General features: G+C 38.1%; 1 protein-coding gene and 1 long non-coding RNA gene across 2 annotated transcripts in view; both read left to right on the top strand.

Moving 5' to 3' along the window:
• Nucleotides 1-16,764, top strand: part of LOC135968191 (uncharacterized) — a 193,984-nt gene extending 177,220 nt beyond the window's left edge. Inside the window, exons 3-4 of the long non-coding RNA XR_010582769.1 lie at nucleotides 15,832-15,952; nucleotides 16,229-16,764. This is a non-coding gene — a long non-coding RNA (uncharacterized lncRNA). The remainder of the gene's footprint in view (nucleotides 1-15,831; nucleotides 15,953-16,228) is intronic.
• A 2,278-nt stretch (nucleotides 16,765-19,042) lies between these two features.
• LOC135968268 (putative uncharacterized protein CCDC28A-AS1) overlaps nucleotides 19,043-20,865 on the top strand; it is a 481,602-nt gene continuing 479,779 nt past the window's right edge. Inside the window, exon 1 of the mRNA XM_065534058.2 lies at nucleotides 19,043-19,350. Coding sequence (XP_065390130.1) covers nucleotides 19,127-19,350 — 224 coding nt within the window. The 5' untranslated portion in view covers nucleotides 19,043-19,126. The remainder of the gene's footprint in view (nucleotides 19,351-20,865) is intronic.

Raw genomic sequence — 20,865 nt, 5'->3', positions numbered from 1 at the left:
AATTCCTGTTTATCTACCTAGATAAGTAGCTCCATTTCTCCATTGCTCACAATGCCAAAGGCTCAGACTTTGGACACACTATTGTTGTTCTGTGATTTTAATCTACTGTTAATAAATAATAGTTTTCATTCGTTGGGCTGTAAGTATGCCAGACCTAGTGCTTTAATACAACGTACTAATTGTTCTACTTCTGTCCACACAAAAGCCTTTGGGTACTTTTGTTATTCCTTCTTCCATATGAGGAGACTAAGGCTCAGAAAGGTTGAGTAGCTTATACATTTTATTTAGCCTAGAAGTAGGAAGAAACCCATATTTATTTCTGAAATTTGGATTGTTCCCACTAAGATTTACTATATCACATAAAGTCAACCTGCAAACGTTTCTGTTTTTATGCATAAATCATAAATTAAATAGAACTAAAGGTAGCTTTTTTCAATATTTTGAGAATTTTTAAACTCAGTTACCTCTGAGATATCTAAAGACACATGGAGGGGAACAACAGACACTGGGGCGTTTCAGAGGGTGAAGGGTGGGAGGAGGGAGAGAACCAGGAAAAATAACTAATAAGTACTTGGCTTAATACCTGGGTGACCAAACTCCCATGACATGTGTTTATCTATACCACAAACCTGCATATGTACTCCTGAACTTAAAATTAAAAAAAAAAAAAAAAGACACCCTGAATAGGTTGTCTCTAAAATAGCTTTGACACTGCTGACAGAAATGTCTTGCTAAATCAACCCATTTTAGCAATGAAAGAGCAATATTTTAAGTATCATACAGTAAAGCAGAGGTTGAATAAGGATCCAATTTTGAACTTCAAATTTCCCATCTGCTCCTTAATCCCCAAGCTACCCGAGTCCTAAATTTATATGGAATCTGAACCTGTATTTCATCTTGGAATGAAAATAAAAAGGGGGAAAAAAGCAGTTTTAATGATGTCAAAGATTAGGACCTTACATTTTTTTTAACCTCAAAGTACTTTAGGTCAATTTTATCCCTTCAGCCTGAAAATGCAGATGTATTTCAGTGTTCAGTTCATCCCTATACATCATGAATTTTTAATGCTAATCAAATTCTTTATGGCTCTTCATAAATCTTAAAAAACCTGAGTTGGAGAGCAAATACGTAATGTAGCTGGAGTTTATGGGCATCATTTGAGCTGATCATTCACATAAAAAATGCTATAATCATGATTATGAGTAAATGTATTCAGGAAGAGAAGGATGGCAGATAGAACCTTAACCATTTCAATTAATAGAAGAGAATGATTGACACAAACCCTGGTAAACAAGAATAACAATAACCAATCTAAAGCAGCACAAAATCCTAGTGATTCGTAAACAGGACCACTCCTTTCTGAAATGTTTCTAAAATCTTTGTTAGATTGTACATGTATTTTGCAAACAGGATTCTACCCTTCCTCATATGCATGTCATTGGGCAGAGCCCGATATTTTATGATTCAGAGATTTAGAGAACAAACAACAAGCATAGTGTATGAATTAGGTTCTCATAGCAGTAACGCAGCACAACAAACAACTCTCAAATCTCACTGGCTTAAAATTAACAATGATTTATTTCTTGCTCACTGCTCTGCAGTTCAGCTAGTGTGGTTCTGTCTTAGGCTGTGGGTCGAGTTCAAGTCTGTTTCAAAGGTTCTTTGTTCTGAGATCAGTGGTTACCTGTGGCTTGTTCTTCTCATGAAGGGTGGCATAAATTCAAAGGGGTAAACAGAAACATACAATGCTTATAGCTGGCAATTGACACACTTTCACTTCCACCCACATTCCATCATTAAGGGCAAGTCACATAGCCCAAGTCCAACATCACTGGAGCAGTGAAGTATTTGCTATGGCTCACCCTATGGTGAACCATGACAAAGACAATAAAGGGATGAAACAATGAGCAATCTAGCATAAGTACAACAATACAGCATAAACAGTGACTAAGTGTTAAGCTTTTTGAAGACACAAAGAAAGTAGAGCCATAAAGTTTACAACTGTGCTCTGAGCTGTGCATGTATCACTGCTGTTTCCAGTCACACTTGGGCTTGGCTCCTATTTGTTTAGTTCTCTGGAAATCCTAAGGAAAATGGGTATATGGAGGGAGAATAAAGAAAGCAGACATTCAGTGAGAAAGTTTTAACTGGTAGACTTCCATTTGTGGCAGCAAAGACACTTTATTAGATGTGCTACTGAATCAGCTCAGCCCCAGAACTTCAGAGCTGCCCCTGAGTCTGATGATAGTCTTCTCATTGACGTGTGTACTTCTTGAGTGCCTCTCAAGTTCATGGCACTGAGCTAGGTGCTTTGGAGAAGAAGGGAAGTAGTAGGGAAAATTAGGAGAGGATTTAGTAAATGCAGATAAGAGAAAATATGAAGTTTTGCACATGGAAAATGGTGAGGGGAGTAAAGAGGATTGATATTCAGGTGCCAACACTCCTGAGGAAATAGGAGTGTGAGAGAATGTTTTTGATGAGAATGGGAAGACAGTAAAGCAGGATTCAGTGATTCATTTATTTAGCAAATATTTGTGAGCATCTCCAATGTTCCAAATCAGAAGCTGTATTATGAGTTAAAATGCAAAGGATAAGAAGACACAGTCCTTATCCTCAAGTCACTGACTGGGGAGCATACAAGTGGATAGGTAATTATTAAACCATCTTTTTAGTGTGAAGATAGTAAGACTATGAAGTCTTTCAAGAGTCTAAGGAAAGGTATGTAATTCAGGTCTGGGAAGTTGGTAAAAGCTTTTAGGACACTCTGACATTAAGCCAGACTCCAAAAGGACTTAAGATGATGATCTAGGCTTCAAAACAAAAATATTAGTGATAGTAGAGGAAGAAAGTCTAGAAGTAGCAAAAGTGAGCAAGGAGTTTACAGCATTCTGAACTGAATTGGTGAGAATGGAAGAAATAATAGCTTCCATAGAAAGGAAAGTCATATCATTTGCTGATGTTTCAATTACAGCTCACAGGTGAGTAAGTCTTAGCCAAGAATTTTTCCAGCATATCAGTATATCCAAGGGATAATGGAATGATCTAATAGGATACTCAGTAGAAGGGGAGAATGGGGCTTGGTCAGATAATGTAAGAGTTGGTTGTCCTACTGTTCAGTCCGTTCTTAGATTACAGAAATAGAAGAGCAGGTATCAAGGCTTTGCATGTGCTCATGAGATTCCACCTGGAGTTTTTAGTGTGGGAGTATACTAGTCAGGGTGTCCAGAGAAAGAGAACCAGTAGGATGTTGTGGAGGCCAAGAGAGAACTTCCTTTTGGCCCTACGAAGTTTGCTGGGAAGTCGACTCACAAAAGGCAGATTAATTGGGGAAAAGGCATATGAATTTGTTTTACATGTATACACAGGAGCCTTCAGAATGAAGACCCAAAGACGTGGGGGAAAATATCCATTTTTATGTGTAGGTTCAATAAAATATGGACATCCCTGTAGAAATATGGCTGGACAAAAAGGGTATTACTAGTACTAATGGACTGAGTGGGGAAACCCCGCAAGGCCTGTCTGTTGAGATTCTTCTTGGCCTGTCTGAGCAGCATTCCTTCCTTCTGGGTATGGGACAGGCCTCTCTCTGGAATGGGGGTCTTAGAACCTACAGTCAAACAAGGTAGTCAAATAATTTCTCTAGGCCCAGTTTTTACACAGATAAAGCAGAGGAAAAGTTAGATCCCATTTTTCAGTTTTATGGCTGGCTTAGGGGAAAAGGAATCCTGGTTTCTATGACTTGCCTTGGGGAAGAGGAATACTAGTTTATATGGCTAGCCTTAGAGAAGAATGGGACAGGGAGACAGGAGGGTAAGAGAAGGTCAGAGAAAAACTTTTGCCTGCATGGCTTCATTTTGGGGTGTTGTTTCTGGCTTCAATAAATATACATATATTTATTATAAGGAATTGGCTCATACAATTATGGAGGCTGAGAGGTCCCACAAATTGCCATTAGAGTTCCAGGAAAGCCCACAGTGTAATTCAATCTGAGTCTGAAAGCCTGAGAACCAGGGGAGTCGCTGGTGTAAATCCCAGTTCTAGGGCCAGAGAGATGAGATGTCCCAGCTCATGCAGGCAGACGGGAAGCAAAAAGAGTAAATCCCTCCTTCCTCCACCTTTTGTTTTATTCAGACCCTCAACAGATTCAATGAGGTCACAATGGGGAGGGCAATCTACTTTACTGAGTCCACCCATTCATATCCTAACACCCAGAAATCATGTTTAATTGAGCATCCTGTGGCCAGTCACGTTAACACATAAAATCAACCATCACTGGGAGGTTCCTATTAATAGCTACGTAGATGAATTAATTAAAGTAGTTCAGAGGTTGGAATCATTTTGATTGGGGCTGGCCAGTGGGAGGGTGCTGAGACCATCTCGGTCGTGGAGACGCTAACCCAGCGGCACTACAGGAATTAAACACACACACACACACACACACACACAGATACAGAGTGTGGAGTGGGAAATCAGGGGTCTCACAGCCTTCAGAGCTGAAAGCCCTGAACAGAGGTTTACCCACATATTTTTTGACAGCAAGCCAGTCATAAGATTTACTAAAAGTATTCCTTACTGGGAAATAAAGGGGTGGGGTCTGGCTAGTTGTCTGCAGCAGGAACGTGTCCTTAAGGCACAGATCGCTCATGCTATTGTTTGTGGTTTAAGAACCCCTTGAGTGGTTTTCCACCCTGGGTGGGCTCATTCCAGTAAACCGACAACCTTCCAGCATGGGCATCATGGCCATCACGAGCATGTCACAGTGCTGCAGAGGTTTTGTTTATGGCCAGTTTAGGGGCCAGTTTATGGCCAGGTTTGGGGTCCTGTTCCCAACAGGAGGGTTTTGTTAGGCCTTGAACAATGAGTAGTTTAACTGAGCAGAAACAGGAACTCGGTTATCCTCATCTCCAAATCCTTGCTTGTGGTGTACTGTTCTTACCAGGAATATTTTTTTCCTTCTCTCACTGCTTTGTCCAAATCCTATTCATCCTACAGGGGTCAGTTGCACTTTAGCGCCCCTGTGGAATGCTTCCTCACTGTTCCAGAATACATTCACTACCATTTTCTTAAAAATGCCACTTAGGGTCTGTCCCATTCCTTCTCAATTGTATTATGTGTTCCTTCTTAATTTAGTAATGATTTCATTAAGGTATATCCTGTCTCTTCAAGTACTTTGCATGTTCTTGGGAGGCATGGGAGCATGCTGCGCATTGCTTCTACCACTGGGTTTTGAACACGGGCATGAAACCATCCCCGCAGGGTTGACAAGTATTGCGTGCCAGGTTCTGGGCAGAATATAGTTATAATTCAGCCTTAATCAGGCTGCACTTTGGCCCACTTCCTCGTTGCTAAGTCACCTAGCACTAGGTACTGACCGTTTGTATCCCGGTAGTGCCTACAGATAGGATCTCAGACATTAGAATCATGAGGCTTTTGTTTAAGAATTGCTTAAGATGTTTTCAGATCATGAATTCCAGTGGAATGGCTGACTCCCACCAGTTTGAAGACCCCCACAGAGAAACAGAATCAGCATGAGAATACAGTTTCTTCTTCTCCCTGTCCCATGACTTCACCCCACACTCTTCAGTCAATCAGTGATCACCACACTTGGGCCCACTCCAAAATCCTTAAAATCTCTAGCTCTAAACTCTTTGAGGAGATGGATTTGAGGTTTCCTCCCATCTCCTTGTTCGGTGACTCCAACATTAAACCTCTTTCTCTGCTGCAACCTGGTGTCACTGTGTATTGACTTGCGGTGTGCATCAGGCAATGAGCCTGTTATAGTTGCAGGAACTTAAAGGATATTTAGTGAATAAATAGGAAAAGAAGGTGGTGACTAAAAACACTGGTGGGGAAATAATGCATGAAGTTAGGGTCTGGTGGAAACTGTCTAAATGAACTTAAATAGGACTTTTCTACAAAGTGAGAAGAAAAACATTTCTTCGGTGGATTTTCTAATGTATAATTTAAAGCCTTATCGTATTAATATTTAGCTACTTTCTTTCACATTTGGGGTGATTTTACTTTTCTCTGTGTGGGTTATGACTTCAAGTTAGAAATATTACAAATGTTGTGATTTTAGCGCTTTTAAGTTATGTAGCTACAAGTATGTTCAGAGTGCTTTTTCATTATGGAATACATTTGTTGGGGATCTTCTAAATGCTTAATAATCATAGCTCAGACTACTTAGCTTGGTTTCAAGAAAAAAAGAAAAAGACACAAATCTAGATAAGAAGAAGCATGGAATTAAACATTTTCAGGAATAAAAAGGTAATGCAAGGAGATATTGAATCTCAGATGATTTGGAACAAATTCTGGAATATTTGCCATATTCAAGCAACAGATATTTTTAATGTAGTTTTGTTGCTGGAAAGGGGTCCTGATCCACACCCCAAGAGAGGGTTCTTGGACCTTGCACAAGAAAGAATTCAGGGCAAGTCCATAAAGTGAAAACAAGTTTATTAAGAATGTAAAGGAATAAAAAATAGCTGCTCCACAGGTAGAACAGTGGCATGGGCTGCTTAACTAAGTATACTTACAATTATTTCTTGATTATATGCTAAACAAGGAGTGGATTATTCATGAATTTTCCTGAAAGGGGTGGGCAATTCCTGGAACTGAAGGTTGCTCTCCTTTTTAGGCCATATAGGGTAACTTCCTGCACGGCATTTGTAAACTGTCCTGGCATTGGTGGGAGTGTCTTAGCATGCTAATGCACTATAATTAGCATATAATGAGCTGTGAGGAAAACCAAAGGTCATTTTCATTGCCATCTTGGTTTTGGTGGGTTTTGGCTGGGTTCTTGACCACACCCTGTTTTATCAACAAGGTCTTTGTGACCTGTGTCTTGTTCTGACGTTCTATCTCATCCAGTGACTTAGTGTGCCTAACCTCCAGCAAATGCAGCCCAGTAGGTCTTAGCCTCATTTTATCCTGTCCTTATTCAAGATGGAGTGCTCTGGTTTAAATGCCTCTGACAGTTTGACAACATGACCCTAGAACTGTATGATGTCTTATCCCACTGTCTCATTTTACAAGTGAGAATATATAAGAGCCTTTTCAAAATCATAGAACATATAGTATCAGGACTCCAAATTCTCAGCCCAGTCTTCTTTTTTTTCGTGTACAAATAATATCATTTGTTTCAGCATAAATAGTTGGGTGAGAGTCTTTCAACTTGAGATACCTACCTACATTCATCAAACTTTTTTAGGGGCTTTTGGCAAGTTGCTTTCTACATGCATGCCTCAATGTCCTTAACTGTAAAAATTAACATAACTTTCTATATGTGTACCACGATGTCCCTGTTTGTAAAAATTAACATAGTATTTGGCTTCTAAAATCTCTAAAAAACATTATAAGGATTAGTGAGAAAAAGCCTCAAAAATATTACGTTCTTCATCTGGAAAATTAGGAGGTTGGTTGAAACAGACGCTATCTAACAGTATTTCTAGGTCTAAGAGAGACCCCCTATTTTTGTATAAGATGAGAACACCTCTTTTCTCCCACTTTTCCTTGCTGAGTTAAGTTCATCTTTTGAAGCTCAGTACAGTGGACTCAGTTTCCTCTTATTGCCCCTGGTTGGAGGTGGGCAAACCTCCTTGAATCACCTGTGTATGCTGCTAGCATTTTCCTAAGTGTGTTAGTCTTCCTCTATTTGAATGAGTTATTTCATGTTGGATACTATGTTTAATTTTTCTTTGTAACACAGATGCCTAGCACAGCATCGGGAATGAAATGGGATCCAAATACGTATTTGTCAAATCAATGAAAAACCTAAGATTATTTCAGCTTCTGCAGATGCCAATGATGAATTGTTATCACTTAGACATAAATGATCAGTGTGTGTGAAATTCTAGATGATTAAGGTATATTTTAAATGGAGGGCAACCTCTCTGATCCGACAATTATAGCCATTTCACCTTCTAGCAAATAAAAGTTTGTATTTAAAATAACTCACCTGCTGATTAATAGTTACCTGTATATAAGTGGAGAACCATAAAGGGAGGGGCCATATAATCAAAGATAGTCAAAGATAGTGGAAGTGAAACCACCCACACAGAGTTAACAAGAATTACATGCTGGGTCCTGGACAAAATTATAGTTATAATTAAGCATTCATCAGGCTGCATATTGGTCCACTTCCTCGTGGCTGCTTGCTAAGTGAAGGGAAAGTCACGTAGCACTACATACTGACCATTTGCATCCCCATTGTTCCTATAGATAGGATCTCTGATGTTAGAATCACAAGGATTTTAAGAATTGCTTAGGATGTTTTTTAGATCCTAAATTCCAGTGGAACAGCTGACTCTAACCATTCAAAGACCCCCACAAAGGAACAGAATCAGCATAAGAATACAGGGTCTTCATCTCCTTGTCTGGTGACTTCACACCACACTCTTTGACCAATCAAGAATCTCCACACCTCTGGTCGCCTGTTGGTCTAAACCCCTTAAAATCCCTAGCCCCAAACTCCCCGAGGAGGTAGATTTGAGGTTTCCTCCTGGCTTCTCATTTGACAGCCTTATGATTAAACCCCTTTTTCTGCTGCAACACACTGTCTCAATGTATTGACTTGCCATGCATCAGGCAACAAACCCGTTGTGGTTGTAGACAAGAATAGAAGGGTGAGCTCAAGGTAACACTGTTTATGTAAACTAAATCTATAATCATTACTGTAATAAATGTAGTGGTAACTATTGCCATTAGATTACCACATTTTTATATAATGATTATTGAAATATTCTTTTTTTGTGAGCACAATGAAAACATGTTTATTCTTGAAAAAATATTAATGAAGATTGGAATAGTACATATTGTCAACAAAAAGAGTCAAACTCTGTAAAATTTTTGAAGAGATTTATTCTGAGCCAAATATGAGTGACCATGGCCCACGACACAGCCCTCAGGAGGTCCTGAGAACATGTGCCCAAGGTGGTCGGGGTGCAGCTTGGTTTTATACATTTTAGAGAGGCATGAGATATCAATCAAATACATTTAAGAAATACATTGGTCTGGTCCAGAAAGGCAGGACAACTCAAAGCAGGGGCTTCCAGGCTATAGGTGAACGTAAACATTTTCTGGTTGGCAATTGGTTGAGTTTGTCTAAAGACCTGGGATTGATAGAAAGGGAATGTTCAGGTTAAGATAAAGATTGTGGAAACCAAAGTTCTTTTGACGTCTTATAGTGGCTGTCCTTAGAGACAATAGATGACAAATATTTTCTTTTCAGGTCTTAGTTAATTTCTTTAGGATTGGGAGGGCCTGGAAGAGAATGATCTAGCTATGTTAACAGAGATTCTTTACAGATGCAAATTGTCCCCCCCACAAAGAACAGCTTCGCAGGGCCATTTCAAAATATGGCAAAGAAACATGTTTTGGGCTAAATTATTTTGATTTTCTTCCTTGTCTTGGAATGTTCTGCCAGAGTCAGGTTGGAAGGTAAGTCACAATAGATAGGGTTTAATAAACCTTATCTGATGAGAATTTATGGTTTATAGGGCATGACTCCCCAGACCCCTTAGATAGGAATTTAGGCAAGATAAAAAACCAGAGTTTAGTCCTCAGTAGCCCCTCTTGGTCAAAAAGCATTCCATAGAATGCATATGCAGGCCAACAAACAGCAGCAGGTTCCTCTGGAAAGGCTCATTCCTAGAGTTAGCTGATTTGGTCATTTGACGAGGTCCTACGGCACGAGGAAGGCTCATTCCTAGAGTAGTCTGGTTGGTGGCAATAGTTTTAAATATCAGCAATTTGTATCATGATGGGGAGGACACAGGCTGACCAGATGTAACAGGCAACTCTTTAAGGTATGAGATAGAGTCAGGCCTAGGGTTTGGTCTAAAAAAAAATCCCAGATCAGATTCATTTTGCAAGCTATCATGATCTGGGTCTTCAACTGTGCCTTTTTCCTTTTGCTGTATCTGACATAATATTTACAAGAGCTATATAATACTAATACAGTGACAAATATCATATAGATAGTGAAGATTAGGCATCCAAGAAGGTTATAGGTAGAGTCAGACAGCAGTAAACAACCTAATGAGCCAGAATACCACTGTGTGCATTGTTATCTTCTTTGATCGGACTCACACTGTGTTTACCCTCTTTATCAAGGCTCATTTGAACTTTATAATAAGTCTTATTTGAAGATTGTAGGACCGACATTAAATCAGAATCCAATAAATTTAATCTCTCTTCCAGCCAATTTATCTCCATAGGTATAACATCCTGAGGAGGGTTTAAATCAAATGCAAGAAATACCCTGCCTGGTCCTCAGTGTCTAAATTGTTATAGACTTGTTAACAGTAGACAAATCTATTTTTCCCTCCACTTTTGTATTGCACCATATACTTGGGAAATAAAAGGAGGTTTTGTCACAGGAGAAGTCATATGATTCTACAGTGTCATTTTGTTTTTGTCCCTTGGCAGAACTCCCTATGGCCGAGGGCCTTAAGAGTCGAAAGACTCACAGCCAATTAATTGTTCTAGGCCAGATAAAAATGGATGTGGACAGGCATTCATTACTTCTTATATTATTATTTTAAAGAAGGCCAACGACAAAACCAAAAGGCAAAGTTACAAGACTGACTTATTTTTTAACGTCTATATGTTGAGCTACTGTTAGCTTGGTTTTTGTTACATACTTATAATAATTAGCTATATAAAACATATACATTTATGTTTGAAAAATAATTCAATGTCTAATTTATGTCCGAAAAATAATTTAAAATATACAGATAGATTTGTCTTTACAACTCATATTTGGGAGTATTATACCCAGGAGGCTTTGTTACAAGGTATTTTCATTCTGTTAATAAAGAATTTCCTTTAATTCTATAGTAAGCAGACAATTTTTATGGTTGGGGTGGAAGAAAAAGTGACACATATTAGTTTAGAAGGCAACTAATTTTGTTTTACCAGCTGTTTTGGCATTTTTGTACCCCCTTCTTGATTTGGAGAGTTTGACCTTGACCTGATTTTATCCCTCAAAACCAGCCCTTACAATCTTTTGCACCCACCTCTTCCATGATAGTCCCTGGGCCTAGACGAAGGCAGCTTGCGTAGTTTTAACAGCAGAGCATTAGCAGTGAAACAGATCCAGGCCCGGTGGGATGCCAGATGAGGAAGATTCATATCTCTGGTCTTCAGGATACCATTATTTTGGTTTCCTTGGAAGTAAAACAAGGAGAGATAAATAACATTTATTATTTGACGATTATAAGTGTAATTTGTGTGTCTGAAGAGGAAAAGGAGCCTATTCCATTAGGGCACAAACTAAAAATAAAAAAAAAATTATAACCTGGTACTTTCTAGAGGGTTATTGTAGCCAAGGAATAATTTAATCTGCACTCAAGAAGTTAGGACTGAAATCTAGTATTAATGTTATGCTTTTCCCTTGAAATGAAATTTTTTTAACTACTATTGAACTTCTGCAGACAACTATGAGGACAACTATAATGTAAAATTACAATCTGAATTTTGGAGAACTCAGGAAGGTAAATTTGCTTACAAAAACATACTTTACCCAAGTAATGTAAAAGAAAAAGATTTTCTTGACCCTTTTTTAACCAGAGCTTTTAAAACAAGATGTTTACCTTGGAAGTGCCATTTACAAACCAAACAGCTCATGAGAGCTGCTAGTCACTGTAGAATTTACCGGCTCCTCACAACTAGTCCTAGAAAAGAGGCTCTCTGCTTATTAGGTAGCAAGATTTTATGTAAACCATTTTTATTTTATACTGGAACTCTTTTGGAAAACATTATTTCCATTAAGTTGGGGGTAGCTTCAGTTAATATTCCAAAGCAAGACAGTAAATGTCCCATCAAGTAGAAATTTTCTAGTTCAGTCATTGTCAGTTGAAAGTGTTTGCCATCGGCCCCAGTAAAAGCTCCACAAAAAGGGCTGTGCAGTGGAGGATTCATCCTGACTAGCACTCCAGCTTTTACCCTATATTTTGCGGGCTTAGACAATTTAGTAGTTCCCATTTAGCATGTGCAATTAAATATTCCTTAAAAGAACAGATTTATATGCCTCCGGTTTATAGTACTAGACAGAGGAAACACCCCCTAGTTAGATACAGTATTCATTTTCATAAGACTTTTAGGCAAGCGGGTTACAACTACCTTACATAGAGCTTGTGTAAACATCTTAAATTTTATAATTCTATTAACCTGTCTGTTTTTATGTTCTGGTCTTGGGAACCCTTTTTTACCCCCAGACCATTTTACCTTTTCTGGTGAAAAGGGTTGGGCTCCCAGCAGGGAGATGCATATGTAAGACCTATGAGGGGTAGCAAATTTGAAAAGCCTTCTTAAACAGTCCTATAATTCTGTGGGAGGGGCACCCATGTAAAGGGGCCCTGGTTAACCTCCCAGTTTACCATGACCCAGGTAATAGGCATATTTGGTGGAAGGATATTCCAGTTATCATAAAGCTAGTCCAACATGGCTTATGTGTAAGGCATATATCTGCTTCATCTGGAGTGTTTTGCTTGGTATTTTATAGGGAGAGTTGGGCAGTCCCCTTCTCAGGGGAAACAAGCATTACAATGGCATTATCTGGCCCACTAGGCGGATTGCTGTCTCAGGAACAACCCCATGTGTGTTTGGATCACATATACTCAGAGACTGTTCAGTAATGAGCTGTGTGTCCTGCATTAATCCCCCAAAAAAGCTCTTAAATTCTGTAGCACTTAAAATTAAGAATTTTGTCCTTAAAGTGGTTATTTTTACAATCCATTGTAGTAAAGATCTTTTTTTAAGAAGCTGAATGATACCAGTCTACAAAATGGAACAATTCCTTTACATTACACCCTTTGATTTTAAATAGTTACTTGGTTTTGCCCTTACCCCATATTAACTCTTTTCTTTTCTTTTTTTCTTTTCTTTCTTTTCTTTTTTTTTGAGACGGAGTTTCACTCTTGTTGTCCAGGCCGGAGTGCAATGGCCTGATCTCAGCTCACTGCAACCTCCGCCTCCTGGGTTCAAGCGATTCTCCTGCCTCCGCCTCCCAAATAACTGGGATTACAGGCACCTGCCACCACCCTCGGCTGGCTTTTGCATTTTTAGTAGAGATGGGCTTTCTCTATGTTGGTGAGGCTGGTCTCAAACTCCCGAGCTCAGGTGATCTGCCCGCCTCGGCCTCCCAAAGTGCTGGGATTACAGGCGTGAGTCACCGTGCCAGGTCGACTATTTTCTTGCTAACACAATAGGGCTCAGAGTTTTGTTGCCCTGGCTTGTTTTTTTAAAAAAAATTTATTTAGTTTTGTCTGTATAATTTCCTTCATTATAAAGCAACTCTTAAATAGTTTCTTTACCAAAAAAAAAAAAAAGCAACTTACTTTTTTTTGAGAATTGACATCTTTGTGCTTATAAAATTTTGCCAAAAGCAAGTGTTATGCTTCTACTACTTTAACTTTTTAGTGACCCAAATTTCTAGTGGTTGGGTGGGGGGAAACCCTGAGGGTTTGAACATGACTGAGATTTTTAAATTCCTGGAGAGTTTTGAGACTAAATTTACCAAATTAATTTTACCAAAGGTTACCAAGGCATTGAATTAAAAGACATCTGAGCTAGCTTCTACAAATCTGATACGCACTTGAATTTATTTTTATTTATTTACTTTTTATTATACTTTAAGTTCTGGGATATATGTGCAGAACGTACAGGTTTGTTATGTGGGTATACATGTGCCATGGTGGTTTGCTGCACCCATCAACCTGTCATCTACATTAGCACTTACATTTTTTAAGTTATTTGATTGGAGCTTTTTTCTTTTTCTGTTTTTTTTTTTTTTTTTTTTGAGATAGAGTCTCGCTCTGTCATCCAGGCTGGAGTGCAGTAGCGTGTGATCTTGGCTCACTGCAACCTCCACCTCCCTGGTTCAAGAGATTCTCTTGCTTCAGTCTCTCAAATAGCTGGGACTACAGGTGCGTGCCACTACACCCAGCTATTTTTTTGTATTTTTAGTGAAGACGAGGTTTCACCATGTTAGCCAGGATGGTCTTGATCTCCTGACCTCGTGATCCACCCTCCTTGACCTCCCAAAGTGCTGAGATTACAGGCATTAGCCACCATGCCTGGCGATTGGAGCTTTTTCATGTAGTTTGGTGGTGAAATATCACTTCCACATGATCCATATAAAGATAGGAATACAACTGACATGCAGAACAAAAGGCATATCCAAAAGACACTTTATTTGCCTGTTTTCAAAAAACAAAATTTCCTTATATTAGATAACTAGTAAGTTATAGGAGCCAACAAAAGGTGAAGGAGAGAGTCACCATTCAAGGCCTTTTCAATAAAGAGTGGCACTTTTAAGATATCAATCTGAAGAATGTTAAAAAGACATTATAGAATTTAAAAGTTTAAAAAGTTCTTGCATTAAAAATAAGTGAATATTTATAATAAAATCTTGTTTTAACCAATTACTTATGTTTTAGTGAATTTTTAAAAATATTAAAGGCCCATCTCTAGAAAGATTATAATAATTTCCTTTTAATTATAGCCAATTGAATTATACAACCCCTTTAAAAATTATTTTTACTAACTTTATTATGACTTACATAGACCATTCACAATGTGCTTAAATTTTGTTTTGTCTTAAATCTTCCTCTTTCTTGAAAAACCCAGTCATTTTGTTTTAGGACAAAAACTTACCACACAAGATTCTATCTAATATAAAATAACTTTTTTACCTTCTTTAGTCTTCAGTGTTTTATCAGTTTACTAATAAACAAACAAACAAAATGCTTATTTGACTTAACTGCATTTCAAGACAGTATGTTAAAGACATTTTTAAAAAATTATAAATTGATGTCCAGTGGATAAAAGATTTGAAGGAATTAAAAACAGAAATTATGAAGTTTTAAAAATACTGTTTTCCAGGGTTAAAGTAAAATAAATATATAACTAAACAACACATAGTTGAATATAAATTATAAAAGCTTGATTCTTCACTGATTATAAAAATAATTTATTAGAATATAGACCAGACTGTATCACATAGGACAGAAATTTTCAAGGCATCAGGTGGTAGTTGGGCAGGAATACCTTCCCTGCTCCTTCTTACCCAAAGATTTTGTAAATGAATGAAAACCAATAATGAGGTATGTGCTAAGGACATACCATAGTGTCCTCTGTTTTAAAAATGAATACTTTAGATGACAATATGTTATTTATTTTTAATTCCTCCAACTTTGGCCATAAAAAATGTCCATGTTACCATTTCTCATTCAAGCTTCTAATGATTGAATGCCTGAGTCTGTCTGAAATTTTACAAAGAAGCAATGCAAATAAAGAGAGGTTCCAGTTACCCAAAGGCTGCAAAATGACACCCTCCAACTATAATCGGGTGGCCTCCTGAGTGTGTAATTAAATTGCAGATGGGGAATAGATCTCTAATTTATTTTTAGTAGACCAGGTTGGAGAAAATAAAATATACCTGACATTTAAGTTTTTAGGTTTGTAGGATAATCATTAGTAAAGTTGGTTATGACTTTATATTTTCAGTGTATGGAAAGACATTTCAGCCAGTAACAGCTCTGTTTGTGCTAATGAGACTTTATGGTGAATGAAAGACTTGTAATAAGGAACTATGTGGCTGAAATTGCAACAAAAATTAGCTACAGTAGACATAGATATTATCATCTATTTATGAGAAGTGTCCTGAAAATTTGTAGTTGTGTGTGCACATTGGCAAATAGCAAGAGAAAACTTACCAGGTTAGAGGAAGTTCTTCCAAACTTGGCAAGTGGGCAGAGGGGAGCAATCCTTACGTATGTGAACTGATTTTTACTATCTCTTTTACAGAACTTTTTTTTTTTTTTTTAGATGGAGTCTCACTCTGTTGCCAGGCTGGGGTGCAGTGGCGCGATCTCAGCTTACTGCAACCTCTGCCTCCCGGGTTTGAGCGATCCTCCTGCCTCAGCCTCCCAAGTAGCTGGGATTACAGGTAGGCACCACCACACCCAGCTACGTTTTTGTATTTTTAGTAGAGATGGGGTTTCACCATGCTGGCTAGGATGGTCTTGATCTCTTGACTTCGTGATCTGACCACCCTGACCTCCCAAAGTTCTGGGATTACAGGCATGAGCCACTGCGCCTGGCCAAGAATTTTACTAAACTTGTGTTAATGTAGTTATTGCATAATTTGATCTTTCAAAAAAATTTAAAATACTTAATATATGTACTTAACATTTGGCATTTTCTTCTCCTTTTTTGAATGTAGATGGGGAAATATTCGGTTAAGATGCTGGCTTTAGCTCATTCGGTATGAAATCTTTATTACTTTTTTCGTTAGGTGTGTGGGAAGATAGGATGTAAATTTGGAAGCGAGTTTTTATTTTACTAAATCTGTTAAACTTTTTCTTTATAGGTTGCCTAGGGGATCTGAGGAGGGGGGCATTAAGAAAATAGGTGTTTACAACTTGAGGACATATCTTATAGATATCAGCTTGTAGGATTTTTAAGTGTGGGTGACTGCCTTGCAAGCTACCGGCTACCAATTCAAATAGTGGCTTTGGGAAAGGCAATTGTGATTTTCCTTTCCAGAAAAATCTAAAACTGTTTAGATGCATTTACTATGGAATAGATTTTTAAAAACTGAGCATCGATGGTTTTGAATTCAAGCATAGCAGAACTCTGCATGTGAAATTTCTTTAGTGGGGAACCGAGTCAGGTAATTATTGTGGCATGTGCAAGATAGAAGAAAATTAGAAAAAATACAAGTTTCTTAGATTTTTCTTTTTGTAGATAATGTGAGTGAGTAAAAATTAGAATTTAATATTTGGTGACTATTGACTGCAACCGCAACCCAGTATAACAGACTTGCATGTTTCTGACCTGAGATTAGTATCAGAAGGAAAAAGTACATTATGGAAGATGGAGACTCTGGGATCTTCCTAATTTAATGTCCGAGTGTTTCTGATGGGGAAATTTGAAATTGTCAGGAAATGTTATAGAAATGCCAACAATATAAAAATAAACTGTGTAAGTTGTAAAATATAAGGCACAGCTTAGTTTATTCTGTGGTAGGGTAAAAAATTACAGATTTTTCATTAGCTAATAGATCTACCTCCATCCTGTTAAATTATCTGTACCATCTCCTTCCCTTGAAATTGTTTCTTTTTCATGTTACATCTGTGTTCTCCTAAGTGTGAATACTGGAACTAAGCTACTGCTGTTGCTACTCCTGCTCTTGCTACTCTAGCTCCAACAGTTTTCTGGCACCTCCTATTTAAAAAGCATGAACTAATATCTTTACATGAATTCAGTTATTTGATTCTCACAAAAATCCCCTGACATCAGCAGTTTCACCAACCTCCTTTCATGAATGAGGACACTGAGGCTTAGAAGGATTTGAGCCAGGCAATTCTGTGGCTTAACCACATCTTATCAGCTAGTCCATAGTAGTAACAATCCATTTGCCTTTTGAAAAGCCCTTCTCTTACCATCATTGTCAAGGCTCCATCAGGACTGCTTTCATGGGATGTAGTTTCCTGGCTTGTATGATATCATACAGCTCAGCCCAGCTGTCATAAGAAACTCTTTAACTTGTACCTATGCTCTCCTCTTCCCAGGATGAACCTGCACATGTGCACAGGGTATTACTTATTAATTAAACAGATATTTGCATGTCTACTATTGGTGCTAATTTGGGAGACCCAAAAAATGGATAACACCCAGCCCCTTCCTTAAAGAGAGGACAGGAATAGAAGTCAATAATAAAGGTTATTGTTGTCCATCATCTTCTCTTCAAGGACTTTGTTAGTATAACATCCAGCCTGCCTATATTTTACAACTATTCTATTTTAAGCTGCTTATTCTTTCCTGACTTACATTTTTTCATCCATCTATGGCTCTAGTGTTGAATTGAGATCCATTTATTTATTAAGTATCTGATGACTATATAAGAGTTTTAGGAGACTAATAAACAACAATCCTGTTTCCCCATCTGTGTTTGGAACTAATTGATATGAACATAGAGGTCTGATAGCTGGAGATAAAATAATGTTTTATAATAACTATAAAGTTATTTGGAGGTTGTGGCTGAGGTTTGTCAAATGAGTTTGCTAATATATCCCCTTCCCCAATGCAACTGGCAGCCCTAGGAAACCATGGGGCAAGGCTTCTGCTATTGCATAGTAAGTAGAAACAATACATACTGTCTTATCTTGTATGCAGATCACAAAGAAAAGACAATGAGATAGGAGAAGAACAGAGCATGGCTGGTTTATTCTAACTCACCTGCCAATCAGGAGGAATGGGTTGAGAGGTGATAGAGAGAGGCCAGGAGTGTCACTCCAGTGGAGGTCCCCCTGCATGAACAAGGAAGAGCAATGAACAAAGGTTCCTTCCAACAAATTCAACTATGTTAAGAGACGCGGTGAAAAGATATCAGTCAAATGGAAAGCCACATACAGAAGCAGGCAGTTCTAACATAAAGAGGTCTTATAAACAGGTCCAAGCATTGTAGGGGGTATCAGAGATAGATTCCCAGAGGAGGTGACACTAGCTGACTCTTGAAGGAGGAGTAGGAGTTTGCCAGATAGAATGGGGACCACATGACCCATGTGAGCATTTTCTGGCAGAGAAATAGCATGCAAACAAGTCCTGAGGCTAGAAATGTTTGAAGAACAATTGTTTTGATGGTATCAGGTTGTAAACTGTCAAAGGTGAGATAATATGTCAGAATATAAGACTGGATGGTGGACACAGTTGATTGACTCTCTGTCCCTTGCTTCTGAGGGTGACTGTGTTTGAGGACTTTAAATTTGTTTCTTGAAGCTCTACCCTTTGACCTACCATTGCACTAACTGGGAGTGAGACTCTCAGGGCACCTTTGCTTTAAGAGTAGGCAGACTTTATTCTTTCTTCATTCATCTCAGCCTCACAGACTGAGAGTCTGAGATTTGAGATTTCTTGTACTTCCAGAAAAGTCAGATGTAATTCTAGCAAAGATTGGAAATGAGAAGAAATTCCTAGTTTAGGAACATTAGTCTTTTCTGATTTAGGCTCAATTTTTATATTTATATAGTAGGTTGGAAAATTGTCGTCGTTTTGACAGTTAACAGTGATCACCAACCCTGGGTCCAGATACGGCTGGCTGTTTACTGCTGATGCTACAATGATAAGTTCACAAGTTAGGTGGATGCTAATATCGCAGCCTTTCAGATTCCCAGCCAGGCTGACCTCTGAGAATAGAGTGATAGCTTACATCATCCCTCGAGCATGCTCAGAGAACATCATCCAGCTCCTGGAGGGGTTCATCCATCATGGAGTCTGGCAGATGGCTTGGCGTGCTTGGCATTTCAAATTTATACTAACGGAAAGCATCGAAGTACTTGGAGGGTAAGTCTGCATCTCTTAGTTTTGTTTGGCACATTGAAACCCTATGCCAGAGCAGCCTGAAAGTTATGTTTACCACCCTGATTCATTACACGGGCTTTTTCATCAGGAATTGTTGCTCTCGGGACTCCCTGGTATTTATATAATGTGTAATAGTTTACAAAATACTGCAATATCTACATTACAAAACATTTTTACAAAAAATTGTAAAATGTCTCTATATTAGCTCATTTATCTTGACAGCAAAACAATAAGACAGGGCAATAGTTATTTGCGCCATTTCATAAAAGTGAAAACTGAGGCTTAGAGAAGTTAAGTTGCATCTCTTAAGTCGATGCTGTCTGATAGAAATATCATGCAAGCCACGTGTGTAATATTAAATTTTCGAATTCCACACAAAGTAAAAAATAAACAGGGGTGACATTAATTTCAATATGTTATTTAACCCAATATACTCAAATGTTATATCTGCATGTAATCACTTTAAAAATGGTTGAGACATTTTATATCCCACTTTTCTTACTAAGTCTTCAAATTCTAGGTTTATATCTTAGGAATGAAAGGGTACACCCGATAATCTCAATTTGTGAAAATACTTACACAAATGCTTTTTTGCACGTGAAACACTTTGTAAATGAAATTAACATTTTACATCTAATCCTTTTCTAGTGTCTGTATTTGCTTTGCCCCTATTATTTTCAGCCTGTGTAGGCCAAAATTTCATTGCTATTGATTGTTCAGTGTGGGTGGAATAGGTGGGTGGACATTTTTATTGACTAAATAAAATATACACTTTTTTGAGATTGAGATTCATCTCCTGTTTTCCTGAAATAGCAACTCTACATTTTCCAGGTAGCTAAAAGGAAAAATCTCAGCCTCTCTAGACAGCTGCTGCAGAATATTATTTCTGTAGTGGCTCAAAGGTTTGAGGATCTTCCTTCCATAGGAGCAGAGAGCACATATATGGCATGCTTGGTTCTAGGAGGCTCCCTTCTTCCCCACATCGAAAAAATCAACACCGAAACCAACCAAACCAAACTCCAAATACTTTTGTAGAAAAAACTTCCAGGGAGAGAGTATTTGCAACATCAAGATAAAATAAAAGTGTTAGGTTCCAGTCCTTCCAGACTCAGCTCTGAGCTCTGCGATCTCTAAGTACGTTTGCACAAGTTGTGCCTTTGTGCTGCTGTCTACCATCTCCAGTCACCTGCTGAAATTGATTCATCAAGGACGAGTTTGTGGTCTTCAATGAAACCTTCTTTAATTCCCCTAATTAGAATGAACATTTTCTTCTCCTGGATTCCCATGATAGCTTGATTGTAATTCTATTATGAAAAATAATTACATTGTTTTCTATCTTATATTAAGTTGAACCAAGTACAAGTGCTTTTTTTTTGTAGATAAACACGTTCCCTTTCATATGCTTCAGCCTACTGTAATTAGTGGAATTCTAAACACACAGACACACACACAGACAGACACACACACACATACTCATACATCTACAAGTTAGAATCT

The sequence above is a fragment of the Macaca fascicularis genome, chromosome 18, assembly GCF_037993035.2.
Source record: "Macaca fascicularis isolate 582-1 chromosome 18, T2T-MFA8v1.1".
NCBI lineage: Eukaryota > Metazoa > Chordata > Mammalia > Primates > Cercopithecidae > Macaca > Macaca fascicularis.
This window is presented reverse-complemented; position numbering and strand designations above follow the sequence as displayed.